At 34.3% G+C, this 20730-nt stretch overlaps 1 protein-coding gene across 2 annotated transcripts in view; it reads left to right on the top strand.

Annotated features, from left to right (window-relative positions):
- The first annotated feature begins 1146 nt into the window (after positions 1-1146).
- The window catches only part of LOC143066904 (cAMP-dependent protein kinase catalytic subunit 3-like), a 35448-nt gene continuing 15864 nt past the window's right edge, over positions 1147-20730 (top strand). For both annotated transcript variants that reach the window (XR_012975777.1, XM_076239736.1), the window contains exons 1-3: positions 1147-1471; positions 10697-10865; positions 13680-13943. Coding sequence is in view for 1 of the 2 variants with exons in the window: in XM_076239736.1 (XP_076095851.1) it covers positions 1375-1471; positions 10697-10865; positions 13680-13943 (530 nt within the window). In the remaining variant the exon portion in view is untranslated. The remainder of the gene's footprint in view (positions 1472-10696; positions 10866-13679; positions 13944-20730) is intronic.

The raw sequence follows: 20730 nt of genomic DNA, 5'->3' as shown, positions 1-20730 counted from the left end.
TGTTAAAAATTATTTTTTAAATAATTTATGATTTATAAAGTAAAAATTTCAAATCTTTCAAATTTTAAATATTAAAAAACAAAAATTTCAGTTGCAAAGCAAGCTGTTAATGCAGCATAAAAAGCATAAATATTGTAACACATTAGTTATCGACAGGCAGAGCAAAAACATTCTGTTCCACTCCAGGACTGAACAAGACTCTTAAAATGTGAGAAGCTGTTAACAGTCCTGAAGTGGTCTGGTAAGCTATTCCATAAAGAAGCAGCAGCAAAACTAAAAGATTTTTTTTCCATATGAGGTAGTTCTTACCTGTGGTATATCCAAAATATTACTGTATCTAAAAGAATATTTAGTGTGTTTAATTTTGAGTAAATTTTGTAAACATACAGGAGCCAAATTATTTAAAATTTTATAAGTCTCAAGTGCCATTGTCCTGATGCGTCTTACTTGTAGGGTTGGAACCTTTGCGTTCTCAAGAAGAGTTTCAGAGGATGATAAGTAGTCGTCATATACAAATCTTAATGCTCTCTCTTGTATTTTTTCAAGTTTTTTAGAATTTTTCTCTGTACAAAAATGCCAAGCCAAAGAGCAAAAATTAAAATTACTCAAAATAAAAGTATGAAAAATTGTAAGTCTATTTAATCTGTTTAAAAATGATCCAATTCTCTTGAGAACATTCAGCTGTTATGATGCCTTTCTACACAAGTTACTTATATGTGCATCAAATTTTAGTTGGTAATCAATACCAATTCCAAGTAACTTTACTGTTTCTTCACATGATAAAATATTTTGCTGAATTTGTATGGATGGATTTTTTGCAAAGGTTCTTTTCCCTACAGCAATAACTTGAAATTTATCAGGATTTGCCTGCATCTTATTTTCTTTAAACCAATCAATAAGCACTTGAGACTCAGATTCTAATATATAAAAATTTAAATTTCTCTTTTGACAAAGAACCGGCAAAATAACAAGTTATCTTTTTTTGCCGTTTTTCTGCCGGTAAAATAACCACGTCTAAAGAAATGTACTATTTTGCCGGCTTGAAACTAGATGTCGGCAAAAGAGCCGCTGCCAAAAATAAATGATTGCTCCCTTATAAAAATGAAACGGACTATAACGAAGATCGGCATTAAGGGGTAGACAACTCTAATGTTTTAATTGGAAACAGAAGAGGTAACAGTGATATGAGTGGTGTTCGTGGTTTATGATTAATTACACTAATTTTAGATGGAAAGTACAGATGAAAATCACTGGAAATACTGTCCTCATTTAACTATCTCTTTGACACAGTAGACCTTTCATGTTTAAAATGGATTATAGTTAGGATCTGAAATTACTTTCAACTTTTTAGAGTAAGAGACAAATTCTTGAATTATGGCGTCTGCAAAAGTTGCCAAAGTGAAACGTTCTACTGCACCTAAAGAGCCACAAGAGCAGAAATGCAAGGATTACGATGTGTTGACAACCTTAGGTAAGATTTAATTATGTTTCCCTTTTTTACACCGGTTATGCTTGTTTATACTTTTAGTTTGAACCCGAATAATGTACTAATAATCATGATAGTGCAGGTCGTTTCATTGATATTTAATTAAACTTAAATTGAATTTAATGCTTGTTATTTTCAGGAGGCTAGGGTATAGTATTGGTAGTCTTGTTATTTTCAGGAGGTTAGGGTATACTATCGGTGGTGCTTGTTATTATCAGGAGGTTATAGGATGTATAGTATGGGTGGTGCTTGTTATTATTAGGAGGTTAGGATATAGTATCGGTTGTCTTGTTATCAGGAGGTAAGGATGTATAGTACTGGTGGAGCTTGTTATAATTATGAGGTTAGGATATAGTATCGATGGTGCTTGTTATCAGGAGGTAAGGATGTATAGTATCGGTGGAGCTTGTTATTATTAGGAGGTTAGGATATAGTATCGGTGGTGCTTGTTATTATCAGGAGGTAAGGATGTATAGTATCAGGAGGTTAGGATATAGTATCGGTGGTACTTGTTATTATCAGGAGGTAAGGATGTATAGTATCAGTAGTGCTTGTTATTATTCGGAGGTTAGGATATAGTATCGTTGGAGCTTGTTATTTTCAGGAGGTAAGGATGTATAGTATAGGTGGAGCTTGTTATTATTCGTAGGTTAGGATATAGTATCGGTGGTGCTTGTTATTTTCAGGAGGTAAGGATGTATAGTGTTGATGGAGCCTGTTATTATTAGGAGGTTAGGATATAGTATCGGTGGTGCTTGTTATTATGAGGAGGTAAGGATGTATATTATTGGTGGTGCTTGTTATTATCAGGAGGTTAGGATATATAGTATCGGTGGAGCTTGTTATTATTAGGAGGATAGGATATAGTATCAGTGGTGCTTGTTATTATCAGGAGGTAAAAATGTATAGTATCGGTGGTACTTGTTATTATCAGGAGGTAAGGATGTATAGTATCAGTGGTGCTTGTTATTACATGTATCAGGAGGTGAGGATGTATAGTATCGGTGGTACTTGTTATTACATGTATCAGGAGGTAAGGATATATAGTATCGGTGGAGCTTGTTATTATCAGGAGGTTAGGATATAGTATCGGTGGTGCTTGTTCATGTTGTTATTATCAGGAGGTAAGGATATAGTATCAGTGGTGCTTGTTATTATCAGGAGGTAAGGATATAGTATCAGTGGTGCTTGTTATTATCAGGAGGTAAGGATATAGTATCAGTGGTGCTTGTTATTATCAGGAGGTAAGGATGTATAGTATCTGTGGAGCTTGTTATAATTAGGAGGTTAGGATATAGTATCGGTGGTGCTTGGTATTATTAGGAGGTTAGGATATAATATCAGTTGTACTTGTTATGATGAGGAGGTTAAGGTATATATATATAGTATTGTTGTTGTAGTTTGCACATCTCTTGTCATTTTGAAGGTGGGGGGAGAGGGGAGGGGGCATGAAAGTAGACTGAGTTGTTGGAAAGTTTATAGGTTTTTTTTTATTTTAAACAGAAAATCAAAAACAAATGACTGTGACATCTGTTGTATTGATACTATAGTAACCTTTGTAGTAATAATAAAAAAAAAATCATGAAAATGCCATAAAATGTATCATGATGAGTCCCCATCAAAGTATATACACTAATGCTTCTTGAATAGACAGACACAATTTTATGCATGTCTATAATATAAGGAACAACTTTTTTTTAACTTTTATATCTCTTTAATAGCTATGTCAATATACTGTAATAATGTGTGCTATTTAAAGTGTTGCAAGTATTGTCATGATTTAGTGCTTGTATTGTTTTATTGTTATTTTTGTTTTATGTCAGTTTAACAGTTCATCAGAGCTGATAATTATGTTATTTATATATTTTAATTTTTCTTACTGTAAAATTTGTTGACTGACTTGACTTCAACTACATTTAGCATGTTTACAATAAAGTTGGTTTTGTACTTGTAAGGTTGATTCATACCTACATTATACATGCATGTACTTTGAAATTAAGTTCATGTATTTGCAAACAATTATTGTTAGTGAGACATTGTCAATGATTGTATCCTCCACTTACATGTAACTAAAATGACATGCTAAGATGCTTTCTTTTTCAAAATCATAGATTGTACAAGTTTCGTACATATATAATAATAATGGTACTTAAAGGCTCAAAACCATGCATTTATGGTTTTATAAAAGTAAGCACCCTGCATGCCCTGTTTATGTTGTACATGTAGCATTAGTTGATTTATGACAGACCTCAATTACTCAACTAGTAAATTTCTCCTTTTTCCTCAGTCTACCCACCTCCTTACAATTGAGGATGACGATATATGATTAAAATATTATCTATACATATATGCGTTTATTATCACTGAACTAGTATATATATTTGTTTAGGTGCCAGCTGAAGGACGCCTCCAGGTGCGGGAATTTCTCTCTGCATTGAAGACCTGTTGGTGACCTTCTGCTGTTGTCTGTTTCTATGGTGGGGTTGTTGTCTCTTTGACACATTCCCCATTTCCATTCTCAATTTTATTGTCATGAAAATATTACCGCTATATGACCAACTGCAATACAAATAAAACCAGGTAATATAGCATAAAAACGGATTTGTTAATTTGGTTAACCAGTTTTTTTTACAAAATTTTCATTATATACATGATATATGTACAATGCACATAAATATTCATTGTAATATTTCTATGTACATTTCTGTAAATACAACACATTTAATATATAAGGAAATCAATTACAAACTCATTACATCAATGGGGACTGATTTATTTCATCTCAAAACACATTAAAGGTGAAAAGTAAAAGTTGATCATTCATTGCATATGAAATAAAAAGTTTTATTGATATTTGACAAGGACATATTTACTAATGTTAGAACTAGTTGCTTTGAACTAATTGTCTGAGGGGCTTGTAAAGATTTTGTAAAGAGAAGGAAATAGTACAAATAAACACAAAGAATTTAAAGTTTGACGTTTTAAGTACAGGAGATTTTAGCATGGTTATGGTACAGTACTCATTTACAATAAAATATTATTCTAATTCTGTTGAGTAATTGGCATGTGGTCAAGACACAGTACAATATTCATAGCCAGACTGTTCCTGCATGTAATCAAGACACAATATAAAGCTCACCATCTCACAGTGACACTACATGTGAAAGAGACATAGTACACTATTCACTAGCAGACAGTCACTTCATGTGGTCATGACACTATAGAACATTCACAGCCAGACTCTTCATGAATGTGGTCAAGAAACAGTACACTAATCACTGCCAGACTCTCCCTGCATGTAATCAAGACACATTATAAAGCTCACAACCTAACAGTCACTGCATGTGATCAAGACACTTTATAATACTTAAATCTAAACAGTCACTGCATGTAATCAAGACACTTTATAATACTTAAATCTTAACAGTCTCTGCATGTGGTCAAGACACATTATAATAATCACAGCAAGACTCGCCCTGCATGTGGTCAAGACACAGTACAATATTCACAGCCAGACTCTCCTGCATGTGGTCAAGACACATTATAATATTCACAGCCAGACTCTTCCTGCATGTGGTCAAGACACAGTACAATATTCACAGCCAGACTGTCCCTGAATGTGGTCAAGACACATTATAATATTCACAGCCAGACTGTCCCTGCATATGTTCAAGACACATTATAATACTTAAAACCAAACAGTCACTACATGTGGTAAGGACAACATACAACATTCACAACCAGACAGTCCCTGCATGTGGTCAAGACACATTATAATATTCACAGCCAGACTCTTCCTGCATGTGGTCAAGACACAGTACAATATTCACAGCCAGACTGTCCCTGAATGTGGTCAAGACACATTATAATATTCACAGCCAGACTGTCCCTGCATATGTTCAAGACACATTATAATACTTAAATCCAAACAGTCACTACATGTGGTCAAGACACAATACAATATTCACAATTAGACAAAACACAGTATGCTGTTAGCAATCAGATGGTCACTACATGTGGTCAAGACACATACCTATATTCACTAAAAGACAGTCACTGCATGTCGTCAAGACACAGTACAATACAATGAATACATATATTCATAAACAAACAGTCACTACATGTACATGTTATTATAAAATTAAGACAAAACACAATATTCACAATCAGACAAAACACAGTACACTGTTTGCAACAGATGGTCACTACATGTGGTCAAGTCACATACCTACATTTATATATTCACTAAAAGACAGTTTCTGCATGTGGTCAAGCCACAGTACAATACATATTCATAAACAAACAGTCATTTCATGCACATGTTTTTATATAATTCAGACACAACACAATATTGACAATTAAACAGTCAGGACATGTTGTTTAGACAGTATAATATTTAATTTAGGTTGGAGTTGTAATTGCCTGCAATGTGAGTGGTTCAAACTGACAACCTCATGCTTACAGGCTACTGATGATACAGTAGATAAAACTATGTTAACCACTTAGCCACTGCCAGAGTCACCAAAACACATCCCATATAGAAAGCTATACCCCTGTATGACAAGATACATGTAAAACTATTTTTAACCTTTTAGCCACTGCCAGAGTCACCAAAACACATCCCATATAGAAAGCTATACCCCTGTATGACAAGATACATGTAAAACTATTTTAACCTTTAAGCCACTGCCAGAGTCACCAAAACACATTCCATATAGAAAGCTATACCCCTGTATGACAAGATACATACATGTAAAACTATTTTTAACCTTTTAGCCACTACCAGAGTCACCAAAACACATTCCATATAGAAAGCTATACCCCTGTATGACAAGATACATGTAAAACTATTTTAACCTTTAAGCCACTGCCAGAGTCACCAAAACACATTCCATATAGAAAGCTATACCCCTGTATGACAAGATACATGTAAAACTATTTTTAACCTTTTAGCCACTGCCAGAGTCACCAAAACACATTCCATATAGAAAGCTATACCCCTGTATGACAAGATACATACATGTAAAACTATTTTAACCTTTAAGCCACTGCCAGAGTCACCAAAACACATTCCATATAGAAAGCTATACCCCTGTATGACAAGATACATGTAAAACTATTTTAACCTTTTAGCCACTGCCAGAGTCACCAAAACACATCCCATATAGAAAGCTATAAAAGTCCCCTGAATGACAAGATACATGTAAAACTATTTTAACCTTTTAGCCACTGCCAGAGTCACCAAAACACATCCCATATAGAAAGCTATAAAAGTCCCCTGAATGACAATGTATGACAAAACAGAAAATATAAGGTTGTCATACATGTTTGTACTACATGTATGTACCTTTTGTTTACCTCTTCTACATGTATGTACCTCATGTATACCTCTTCTACATGTATGTACCTCCTGTATACCTCTTCTACATGTATGTACCTCGTGTATACCTCTTCTACATGTATGTACCTCGTGTATACCTCTTCTACATGTATGTACCTCCTGTATACCTCTTCTACATGTATGTACCTCCTGTATACCTCTTCTACATGTATGTACCTCCTGTATACCTCTTCTACATGTATGTACCTCCTGTATACCTCTTCTACATGTATGTACCTCCTGTATACCTCTTCTACATGTATTTACCTCGTGTATACCTCTTCTACATGTCTGTACCTCGTGTATACCTCTTCTACATGTATGTACCTTTTGTATACCTTTTCTACATGTATGTACCTTTTGTATACCTTTTCTACATGTATGTACCTCGTGTATACCTCTTCTACATGTATGTACCTCGTGTATACCTCTTCTACATGTATGTACCTCGTGTATACCTCTTCTACATGTATGTACCTTTTGTATACCTTTTCTACATGTATGCACCTTATGTATACCTTTTCTACATGTATACACTTTATATTTACATGAAAGAAAATGATTTTATTGTGTATAAACTAAAGAAAAATGACTAAAAGTAAAGAGTTTGACTATTATTGGACAATTAAGTTTCACTTTCATTTAATTGTCAGTTTTTACAGGAATCTTTTGTCATACATGTTTATTTCTTAAGAAAAACATTCAAATAGCTAAATTCATTTAAAGAAATTGATTTATTGAATATATTAAAAGAAAAGTTTATGTACAATAAATGTTGTACCCAAAATAAACATAAAGAAAGGAAAGTCAGTCATAAAACAGTTGACTTATGACAGTATTATTAGATGTGGCAGTATTATTAGCTATAGTCTATCTAAAGTAGACCTGAATGACAAAGACAGTTACTAACCATGAATTCTTTCCTATTATTTTCTATTTATTTAAATGTCTTTTATATAATTACAGTGTTACAAAAGACTTTAAATCTGATTACATTGATTACATTGTATGTCCTAGTCATATTTAAATTACATTGTACGTTCTACAGTCACCCTGACACAGTTTAAATTCTGAGGAACTCATGATCTGAAGGTTCACATGTTGCGTGTGGATTTGACTATGATGTACATGATACGAGTACATGCAAGACTAGAGTAACATCTAGGATCTGCCACTGGACTAGAGTAACATCTAGGATCTGCCACTGGACTAGAGTAACATCTAGGATCTGCCACTGGACTAGAGTAATATCTAGGATCTGCCACTGGACTAGAGTAACATCTAGGATCTGCCACTGGACTAGAGTAACATCTAGGATCTGCCACTGGACTAGAGTAACATCTAGGATCTGCCACTGGACTAGAGTAACATCTAGGATCTGCCACTGGACTAGAGTAACATCTAGGATCTGCCACTGGACTAGAGTAACATCTAGGATCTGCCACTGGACTAGAGTAACATCTAGGATCTGCCACTGGACTAGAGTAACATCTAGGATCTGCCACTGGACTAGAGTAACATCTAGGATCTGCCACTGGACTAGAGTAACATCTAGGATCTGCCACTGGACTAGAGTAACATCTAGGATCTGCCACTGGACTAGAGTAACATCTAGGATCTGCCACTGGACTAGAGTAACATCTAGGATCTGCCACTGGACTAGAGTAACATCTAGGATCTGCCACTGGACTAGAGTAACATCTAGGATCTGCCACTGGACTAGAGTAACATCTAGGATCTGCCACTGGATCTGCCACTGGACTAGAGTAACATCTAGGATCAAGAGTTTTGTATGAGCTGGACACACAATAATATAAAAACAAAATAGATCTGTTACAAGTTATCCCCATACAAATAAACTACATTTTTTGCACTAAATTTTGCCAATGATGATTGAAAATACATAATTGAATTGGCACAAAAAATGTATAATAAACATTGATTCTAGATGAATAAGAAGATGATTAAAAGAACTTATTTTAGGTTGCTTCTTATTTCTTCTTAGATTCTAGCTATGAGTATATAGTTTGATCAATCACTTTCCATGTTTTCTGTTCTTTTTTTACATATATATATAATTAAGTTCTGTGAAAACATTATTTTCCTTCAACTTGACTTTTAATACAACTAGTATGATGGTGTTACATATGAGGGGGGATAGGACCTTTATCGAGACTCTGGGATCGGGTGTTTTTAAGCTCAGGATTTCGGGATTGACCCTTTCGGGATCTGGGAATTCTCATTCTCATTTCGCGATGTTGGGAAATCATCGCAAAATGAGAATTGATTTAGCCCCCCCCCCCCTCGTTACACACACACATATAGGTCATAGGGTAAGTCCAAATTTGCCTTGGGAAAGATACATATCTTATATAGATTGTTTTTGAAAGTCACATTTTTAATATCAAAATAATATGAAAATCAGCTTTTGTTTCTGGAGGTGTTACCTTAGTTAAAGGAGAAGAGTAGGCATCTGTGCAATGCTAGGCAGGCCAGGGTTGCCATAGAAGTGAAAATCAAATGAGTACAAAATGTGACAAAATCTTCTCAGGTCTCTAGATCCTTAATAATGAAACCAGTTATATAAATATTGAAATGTTTACTTTTTGATTTGTATGGATATGTTATAAGAATTGAGTAAGTGGTTAAACAGCTTGCTAGTTTCTATCTAGATCATTGCCCTGGTGAAGTGATGCATTATAAGATACTTCTAATAATAAAGTTGTCTGTTGTTAATTGGGAGAAAATGACCCTGTAGTAGGTCTGTTGGAAAGATCACTGAATTATAAATAAATTCAAACACAAATGACCGCCAATGAGTCATAGGCTTCTGTAAAGGTTCTGTAGAGGTAGAGAGTTGTATGTATGTATGATAAAAGGAGACCTGGGATAAACTTAAATAATTAGAGTCTACTCAACAACACAAAAACCCAAGAAGTAGAAGTCAAGTTAGTCGACATGTGTATAGACAATTAACATAATGATATTAATGATTGTCTCAGTTTGTCCTTAGTTGGGATTCTTTGCAGTGGGTACCTTATAGTCAAATTGTTTTTTATGTAATTTCTTTACTTATTGCATTGGCAGATATTTTATAGTATGGATACAATTATTCTCAATTTTCTCAACTCTGATCTAGTAAGAGCATGACATTATTTGCATTTGGGAGCTAATTAGTGATTGACATATATTCAATACACACTGTCTATTTTGACAAATGATATCCCCTTCTTGATATCTTTCTTTATTAGGTTGCTGTCCAGTTGACTTTTAACCCACATCTTTTTTTATTCATACCTGTCCACACATGTGCAACCCAATTTTCCTTTACATGTATCATGCATACATGAGAAGACATTTCTAGTTACATCAACATTTAATTAATAATAATTTATCTAGTATTAAATATTAATTTCAGTTACTACACATGGCATGTTCAACTCCATTAGTTGCATTACCATAATGTGTACTTTATTCTTTTTCACTACTGTAGTTCTTATTTTCATTGTTTTATCTTTTATACTAATTGTAATCAATTTGCCCAAAGCTCTGCCCTCTATGAAAATAGCTGTGTTTTATCTTTGAGTGGCCATCTATAATTAATATTAATCAGAGGTGGCATGGAGGGGAGTGTAGTTGGATAAATGTTTAATGAATTATATATAGACCATCAGCTGTGATTAATTGATGATAGCCAGAGGCTACATTGAGGGGAACTTGTTTTAAGTAACCATAATATATAACTTCCAATGAACGACCATCTAAATGGTAAAGGGTATGCATGTTTATAGAATACAATTAAAATCTCAACTCTTACCTTTACTTTTCAGGGACTGGTACGTTTGGGCGAGTAGTGCTGGCTAGGCATAAAGAAAACAAGGATTACTTTGCTTTAAAAATGATGCGAATCACAGAAGTTATACGATTAAAACAGATTGAACATGTAAAAAACGAAAAAGAAATTCTTGCTCAAATAGCTCATCCATTTATTGTTAATATGTAAGTACTAACTCTATCTGACACAATGTTGATAGACTTAAAATATATATTAAATTACGTTTTATAATTTACATATTAGTAAGCAGAAATATGTTTAGATTAATATTTAGCCACTATCAATTTTCCTATTGAAAAATGGCAAACTTTTTGTATGAATTTACCCCTTTTCAACACTCTCTTGACCTGTAAAGATGCTTGTCTTTGTATGTTAAATCTTAACTGCTTTCAATGGCTAGTATTGTTAGGTTGATTGCACCACATCTTTAAATCATGTCATTTCTTTCTATATTTAAAGGATTGATAGAGTAATTAGTTATAGCTTTCATTAATGACTAAGACCTATATCATGTATATACATTGTAGCATTTTCATACTAAGTTAACATGATTCAGTATACGAAGTCACTGCATGGTCTCCTGTTTAACAATGTTTTTATATCCAAAATCTGTAAATGTTGCTTTGTTTATGAAAGAAGAGTTTATTGCCAAGTATAATATCATTTCAAGGTTACTTCTGTTTGACAGATTTATTTTTAGTAGATATTGCCTATATATATTTGTTCATCTCAGGCCCTGGATTATTGGGTATTAGGTATTTTATTTGATTTTTTAAACCAATTTTGACATTGTATTGGATCTATGTCTCCCAAAGTGAAAACCAGTCCAAAGTTTATACACATTATTTTAAATTTAAAAGAATTTCATTCTACCTTTCTGTTATTTGTGATCATTTGTTTTGAAATTTAAATATTGAAATTTCACCTTTTCTTTCCATAGTTGATGGGAGTAAAACACATGTCAGACATTCATCTATTGTTCCCATGTGAAGTAAACTTCTTCAACAGCTCTCTAACATGATCTATAGCAAATGTATAGAAAACTTGTAGACCTGTCTTTGTCCCTTTTGTCTATGTAGACCTGTCTTTGTCCCTTTTGTCTATGTAGAATCCAATAGTCGCACATTTACAAATTACAAAACAAATATACTTGTATCAAGACAAAAAAGACAAACATTTTCATTATTTTGAGTTTAGTTTTTAGTCATTTCTGTAATCATTGTTCTCTTAAAATACAAATCTAGAAATGTGTTATGATGTAGGAGTCTTAAAATCTACTAACAACATCTTATAATGAAGAATTATATACATAATAACCTTTTTAACCAAGAATGGAAATTGCTTTGGGTTAAATTTGGAGAATGGACTGTAAGTTTGGATCAATATTCATCATACTCAAACAAGTCATCTTTTGTACTGGAAAATACATCCTACACACCTAATTATCTCAACAGCATCATTTAATCTATTTTTATGAACTTCTTCATAATATACTTAAGATGGATAGTATTGTAATGATTTTTTATTTCAAATGGTCTTGTATTTGTATGGTGTTTTATAATCTCTTTCATAACACAGAGTAAACAAGTACAACATAGTTATTGTTTTGTAGCTTCAGAATATCTGACATCTATAACTGTTTACATTTTAAGAATGGTATTTTTACAGACAGATGGTACCCTCTATCTACATGCATGGCACTGTTAAAGTTTGATTTAAGGTTTATACAGATAATCAGGACCATCCTGAATTAAATCATTTACACTAAGGGATTCCAATATATGTGTTGGGGACCAAATAAAGTTTAAAAACAAACAAGGATAATTTTTGATTGGGACATTTCTATTTCTTTACTATCCTTGGCATAAAAGTTTATATTTTAAGGTTTAGCAAAATATTTTGATTGAAGCTACCATTCTTTTACAAGCACATAAATTGTCATAGCTGATGGTATAAATAAAAGATTTTGGTGTGTTTGAAATATCAAAACTGGATTCATTTTGAGATTTGACTTAAAATGTTTCCATTTTTGGTTTTAATTGAAGGAAAAAATATGGTCTACATTTTGTTATGCATAATGTAAGTGCAGTTTCTAATTTCAAATTTTTAACATTTCTTTAGTTACATGCATGTACAGGTTTCTTTATTTAAACTTGATACGAAACACATCATATTTCATTTTATTCAATCATTGCTAAAAGGAAGGATAACATTGAACCATTTATTGTGCATTTATATGATGAAACCATCCTCTAAGTATGTAAAATAGTAATATTTGAATAGTATAACAAGAGCATAAGATATTTAGCATTAGAAGATGTTCCCTTCACCATCACCTGTGTTTTGTAAACATTGATCAGGTGTTAGTGTTTGTTTGATCTTACTGAGTTATCACCTGTTACTATAAATAGATCTGTAGAAACAGATGTTGACCCTCTGAAGGAATCAGTACCATGTTACAAATTTCCTTGGTTACATAACATCTGATAATATTTTATTACAGACAGATTTAAGATTGTAATTTTACTAAACATCTGTTCAATAGCAATAAAATACCCTTGGTTAGCAATAGTTAGGAGAAATAAATTGTCTGCTGAAACAACTGGGTCAATCTATTTGCAAGTTGGCTTCTTTTACAATTTTTCCACAAATTTAGTTTGAATATTCACTAAATAACTTCTAACTCAAGTTAGGGGCTTAGTGTTCAATAAGGTACAAACAAGTGCTTACCCTTTTAATTATCAAGTCTTCTACAGTGCATCCTCGTGACAGCACAGAGAAACTAGGGATTACTTCATGAGCGAAATCTGTAGAGGTTCTCAAGACAGACACCTAACAATACAACATCAATATAAACTAAATACAAATAGTATGTTCTACTGAACCAACAGAAAACCAAAGGTAGAAATTTGGTTTGGAAACTTGTAAATTGTTGTTTTTCCTGTTGTGTTTATATATATTTATAAATTATTTTCTAGGCTGTGGGCATATCATGATAACACATATCTATACATGCTCTTGGAGTTTGTGCCAGGAGGCGAGTTATTCTCATATCTCAGGAACTATGGACGTTTTAATAATTCATGGTCGAACTTTTATGCCTGTGAAATTGTGTCAGCTTTAGACTATTTACATACAAAGAACATTGTGTATAGGGATTTGAAACCAGAAAATTTATTATTGGATAGAGAAGGACATTTAAAGATTACAGATTTTGGTTTTGCAAAGAAACTAGAAGATAGGTGAGTTGTATAAGAATTAGAGAAGGGAGCAACAAAAGCTGAGGTATCCTTTCAAAGATTAAACACTTCCCTTGATACAAGAGGACAACAAACGGTTAGATACCCTCAAACAATCTAATTTCCATTTGTATGAGATGACAGGTTAGATATCCTTCCAAAATCTAACTTCTATTTATACAACAGGACAAAAAATGGTATGATGTCCTCCTAAAATCTGCTCTAGGGCAAGATTGTCTGTCTTAAGACCAAATTTAAAGCAACGACTGAAATATATTTTTTGATTGGTTTAGAACATCTATTGACTTCTGATGGTAGTTTATGAGGAATTGGAACCTTTTAGGATAATACTTAAAGCTCAAGGTACAAGGAGTTACACATGGCATAAGTTGTCCAGGGCGAGTTACCCTATAAAGATTGTACACCTGGTTAAATACTTCAGTATGTTACTACTTAGTTAACCTAATATAACATAGTCAATTGACCATTTGGATTACCTCCAGAATTTTAAACTTCTTGTCCTAATCAGATTTTCTTATACAATAGTCTTTCACATGAATGTTTTAATTGTTAAGTATTTTAGATGCTAATTAGAACTAGTATATGTAGATTAATATATACAAAACATAAAAGAAGAATGTTATATCCCCATTATTCCCTGCTCCAAAGGAGGGCATATATACTGGTTTGTATTTCTCTGTCTGCCTGTGATTCTGTCGACCACATTTTATAACTAGAAGTCTAAGATCCAAAAAGTATAAGGTTGTTAAAGAATGAAATTATTTGTAATCCTTCAAATACTGAAATGGCCAATTAAATATTAAATGCACATAACTTTAAGCCAATGTACCCAACTTTCAGTTATGTCGTTGGTCAAATAGGAATTAATGGGGCACTCTAAAATTGTCAGATTTAAGACTCATTGTTTTCTGGATTGAAATCAGTGTTCACCGTGACATCCTTATTCTATTTATACTTTCCGAAACAAGTTTATTATTTTTTTTATTATCTTAGTATGATTTAATTTCAGTTCTTCATTTATTAAAATTCAATTTTGTCGAGCATGTCATGTTAAGTGACCTTTTTTCATTATTTGGCATAAATGCTTCATAGTGGTCTGTCGTAAACATTTATTGTTCAAAAACTCTTTCCTGAAACTAAAGGAATTATTTTACCTGAATTTGACAGCAATCTTCATTGGGGTAATTACATGTTGTTAAAAAATGTGTCTGATAATCTGTCCAGATTAGTTACCAACATGGCCAACATAATAATGGCTAAAAATAGAACACTAAGAGTAAAATGTATTGGCATAACTTTTTTGGGAATTTTTGTTCCTAAATGCTCTTCGAATTTGTACTTGTTTGCCTTTATAACTTTTTTGATCTGAGCATCACCGATGAATCTTATGTAGAGGAAACACACATCTGGTGTATTAACTTATAATCCTGGTACCTTTGATAACTATTTTAACTAAAATTGAATGACTATTTTGCAAATGTACATGTAGTTCGTTTTCACCTATTATCTAGAACAATAAAAGATAACAAGAAACTTTGAAGCAAAAACTATCATCAAAACTATACATGTATCTACAAATGAGTCAACTTGATAGAAATCTGCAGTCAACTCCTTCAAGGAGTAATTGTCCCTAATTTACAATGTTTACCAACTATTTGTGTTTTTATGTTTTTGTTTATCCAATCCAGGACAAAAAATGTTAATGGATATGAATTTCATATAAACCTTGCTATTACATTTGACTGACATGCAGAGTTGTAATTAAAATGTGCTTGCTAAAAAGTCTGCATTTAAACATGTCACCCTACCTAGACAGATTATTCTAACATGTCACCCTACCTAGACAGATTATTCTAATTTTGAGCAACTGTCTTACTCATTGCTCTAATGCCTGAATGACGAATGCTAAATCAGAGAAGCAGCAAATACCAATTTTCAAATCCTTAGTTTAGCCAGCATGATACCATGAGACGAAGCAGTTCCTACGGTAGAAATTACAATTCCAAATTTGAATAAGATGTTTGTGTATCCTACTAGATTCCATTTAAATACCCCACAAATGTACAAAAACTCAACTGATTTAAAGACAACAGTAACAAGCATCCTAGAAAAGTTTCAATAGAAACAAAAACAATATATTTATCATAGTTGTATAGTTTGTTAAGGGGGCTCAAAATTTTTTATTCAATGTAGGATTCTCTCTATTTTTCTATAAATGAACTTTATCTTTTACTTAATAGAAAAATGAAATAAACCAATGGGGTCACCGATCATTTATGCTCACAATCTGCCTTCGAAAGAAGCATACATTTTTGTTAATGTCCTTTTTTTCTGTTGAACTAATAGGAGAAATAGCGGTAATATCGAAATAAAAAAAAACTAAATTACAGAAATTGCTTAAATTTTACAATTATTAAGTTTATGTACAGCTTATTCAAAAACAACAATAAAAAAATATAGGTCACCGATGAGTTAAAAAAGATATTTCAATTTGAATGCCAAAAAATGGCATTTTTGAACCAAAGGGAGATAATTTGGAGCTTTTGCAATGATATATACATTTCAAAAGTCACCTGGGGCCAACAGGAATAAAATTTTTGGAATGAATTTTGTAACATATGATAAAGTAACAACTACTTAATGTAATAAATAAAGTTTGTAATGAAAAATTAATGTTTAATTTTTTTCTGAAAATTTTATACCAACGAGCCTCCTGAAACGCGTGTGTGTGTATAAAATTATAATTCTGGTACCTTTGATACCTATTGTTGGTAGATAAAGTATCATTATTCAGTTTGACAAGTAAACCAAACCAAAAAAATAAACATCAGCAAAAATATACATATCTAGTGTTATGTCAATCCTATAGTGCTTTCAATTGATAGAAATCTAAACATGATATAACCTATTATAATTATGACCAATGATTTATCAGACGAGGGGAATGTTTTCAAATCAGAATCAAAATATACATGTGCAGTATCTGTATATATCCCTTGATTATATGATGTTTCACTTGATGTCATCACAAATGATTTTTACAGTCCCAATAATGATTAAATGTTAGAATGATAATACTAGGATATCAGCCAAACCTACGTACATCTATGTATTACATTCATTTTATAGCTATGCTTCACATCCCACAGTTCAAATGTTTAGAACTGATTTGTTATGTGGAGTGCAGCAATTACATATACTTCCTTACACATTGTTACAGAACCAGTGTTCCATCTTAAGAATCAGTTATATAACCCAAAGGTTACATGTACTTGTAAAGACTTGTCTGTCGTCATAGGCTACTTAATATTACCCTCTTTCATTCTTTCAGTTATAAGTGTGTCAATGTTAAAAAGAAGTAAACTCAGTTTGTGACAGTAAAACCCACTTTTAACTTAGGCCAAGCTTCAAATACATTAAAGTTATCTCTAAAATGACTTAAATTTGTTTATATGTTAAAGCTTGTGATTAGGTGAGTTTTATGGGAACCACTATAAATGGTTAGAGAATGATATTAAAATTAACACATCTCCAGGTTATTATATCACCCCGGTTCCTCAGTCAGGGTTCATTGTCCCCTGGGAGAGGTTATTATATCACCCCGGTTCCTCAGTCAGGTTCATTGTCCCCTGGGAGAGGTTATTATATCACCCCGGTTCCTCAGTTAGGGTTCATTGTCCCCTGGGAGAGGTTATTATATCACCCCTGTTCCACAGTCGGGATTCATTGTCCCCTAGGAGAGGTTATTATATCACCCCTGTTCCTCAGTCAGGGTTCATTGTCCCCTGGGAGAGGTTATTATATCACCCCGGTTCCTCAGTTAGGGTTCATTGTCCCCTGGGAGAGGTTATTATATCACCCCTGTTCCACAGTCGGGATTCATTGTCCCCTAGGAGAGGTTATTATATCACCCCTGTTCCTCAGTCAGGGTTCATTGTCCCATGGGAGAGGTTATTATATCACCCCAGTTCCTCAGTCAGGGTTCATTGTCCCCTGGGAGAGGTTATTATATCACCCCTGTTCCACAGTCAGGGTTCATTGTCCCCTGGGAGAGGTTATTATATCACCCCGGTTCCTCAGTCAGGGTTCATTGTCCCCTGGGAGAGGTTATTATATCACCCCAGTTCCTCAGTCAGGGTTCATTGTCCCCTGGGAGAGGTTATTATATCACCCCTGTTCCTCAGGCAGGGTTCATTGTCCCCTGGGAGAGGTTATTATATCACCCCAGTTCCTCAGTCAGAGTTCATTGTCCCCTGGGAGAGGTTATTATATCACCCCGGTTCCTCAGTCAGGGTTCATTGTCCCCTGGGAGAGGTTATTATATCACCCCGGTTCCTCAGGCAGGGTTCATTGTCCCATGGGAGAGGTTATTATATCACCCCGGTTCCTCAGTCAGGGTTCATTGTCCCCTGGGAGAGGTTATTATATCACCCCTGTTCCTCAGTCAGGGTTCATTGTCCCCTGGGAGAGGTTATTATATCACCCCTGTTCCTCAGGCAGGGTTCATTGTCCCATGGGAGAGGTTATTATATCACCCCAGTTCCTATGGCAGGGTTCATTGTCCCCTGGGAGAGGTTATTATATCACCCTGGTTCCTCAAACAGGGTTCATTGTCCCCTGGGAGAGGTTATTATATCACCCTGGTTCCTCAAACAGGGTTCATTGTCCCCTGGGAGAGGTTATTATATCACCCCTGTTCCTCAGGCAGGGTTCATTGTCCCCTGGGAGAGGTTATTATATCACCCCGGTTCCTCAGTTAGGGTTCATTGTCCCCTGGGAGAGGTTATTATATCACCCCGGTTCCTCAGTCAGGGTTCATTGTCCCCTGGGAGAGGTTATTATATCACCCCAGTTCCTCAGTCAGGGTTCATTGTCCCCTGGGAGAGGTTATTATATCACCCCGGTTCCTCAGTCAGGGTTCATTGTCCCCTGGGAGAGGTTATTATATCACCCCAGTTCCTCAGTCAGGGTTCATTGTCCCCTGGGAGAGGTTATTATATCACCCCGGTTCCTCAGTCAGGGTTCATTGTCCCCTGGGAGAGGTTATTATATCACCCCAGTTCCTCAGTCAGGGTTCATTGTCCCCTGGGAGAGGTTATTATATCACCCCAGTTCCTCAGTCAGGGTTCATTGTCCCCTGGGAGAGGTTATTATATCACCCCAGTTCCTCAGTCAGGGTTCATTGTCCCCTGGGAGAGGTTAATATATCACCCTTGTTCCTCAGTCAGGGTTCATTGTCCCCTGGGAGAGGTTATTATATCACCCCTGTTCCTCAGTTAGGGTTCATTAATGTCCCCTGGGAGAGGTTATTATATCACCCCGGTTCCTCAGTTAGGGTTCATTAATGTCCCCTGGGAGAGGTTATTATATCACCCCGGTTCCTCAGGCAGGGTTCATTGTCCCCTGGGAGAGGTTGTTATATCACCCCTGTTCCTCAGTTAGGGTTCATTAATGTCCCCTGGGAGAGGTTATTATATCACCCCGGTTCCTCAGGCAGGGTTCATTGTCCCCTGGGAGAGGTTGTTATATCACCCCTGTTCCTCAGTTAGGGTTCATTAATGTCCCCTGGGAGAGGTTATTATATCACCCCGGTTCCTCAGGCAGGGTTCATTGTCCCCTGGGAGAGGTTATTATATCAACCCAGTTCCTCAGTTAGGGTTCATTAATGTCCCCTGGGAGAGGTTATTATATCACCCCGGTTCCTCAGGCAGGGTTCATTGTCCCCTGGGAGATGTGTTGCAGAGGACATTAGAATACTAGTATTCCAGTCACCTGTTTGTCCATCCATCTGTTCATTAGAATACTAGTATTCCAGTCACCTGTGTGTCCATCCATCTGTTCAAGTGTCCAATGATTCGGTCCTGCAAGCACTCTCGCATGTACAACTTTTGCTAGATTTCTCATACAAATTGGAAAATTAATGTTGATCAAATAGTTTTAAAAGAGTTATGCTCCTTTGAAATATATATTGGAAATTGAATTGATGTGCTCTCACTTGGACAATTAATTGACTTTGAAACTTGTGCAAATGTTAACATGAAGAAGTTTGTGGTGAGGTCAGTTTTAGGGGAACCACTCATGATATGTGAATCATATTTAATTTTTTATTGCTTTAAGCATTTGCATGTTGGTTCATTAAATCTGAATACTTTTTATAGCTTACATGCTAAAGTATTGGCATATTATTACAAAAATTACATACTGTTGAGATATATATCCGTGTCAACATTGTATGTCATTATTGAATGTACTAAATAGATAGAATGAACAGGATCATTTAAGTACAAACCAACAAATTCAACATTTCTTACTAATCAAGTCAGTAAGCATCGGCTTACTTTAAATTTAGGATTACTTCGACCTTAAAAAAAGAAATGGATTAACATGACAAAATATTGTTATATATATTTTTCTTTTGACCTGAAAATCCTTTTAAATTGTGTTTAAATGTATACCCGATGTATACACTTGAATTATTGAATACAAACTGCTCCTTATAATAACTATAAAAGATTTAAATGATTTGGAAATGATCGGCTTGTGATGTTTCCATGATAGAGACCATATTAAACACCTTTGTCATTGAGGAATTTTGCTGATAAACTAATGTTTATAAAGAACACAAGAAACTGTATTGGTTATAATCTTTAAACAGTTTACAATGAAACAAGGAAGATTTCCAAAGGGTTGGACTTATTGATTTAAATTTTATGCTGAATATACATGTATAGTATTAGTCTGGGTATTGTTCCTTTCCCACACACACACA

Source organism: Mytilus galloprovincialis, chromosome 3 (genome assembly GCF_965363235.1).
Source record: "Mytilus galloprovincialis chromosome 3, xbMytGall1.hap1.1, whole genome shotgun sequence".
NCBI classification, from domain to species: Eukaryota; Metazoa; Mollusca; class Bivalvia; order Mytilida; family Mytilidae; genus Mytilus; species Mytilus galloprovincialis.
The sequence above is the reverse complement of the archived record's forward strand: the minus strand, read 5'-3'. Positions and strand labels throughout refer to the sequence as shown.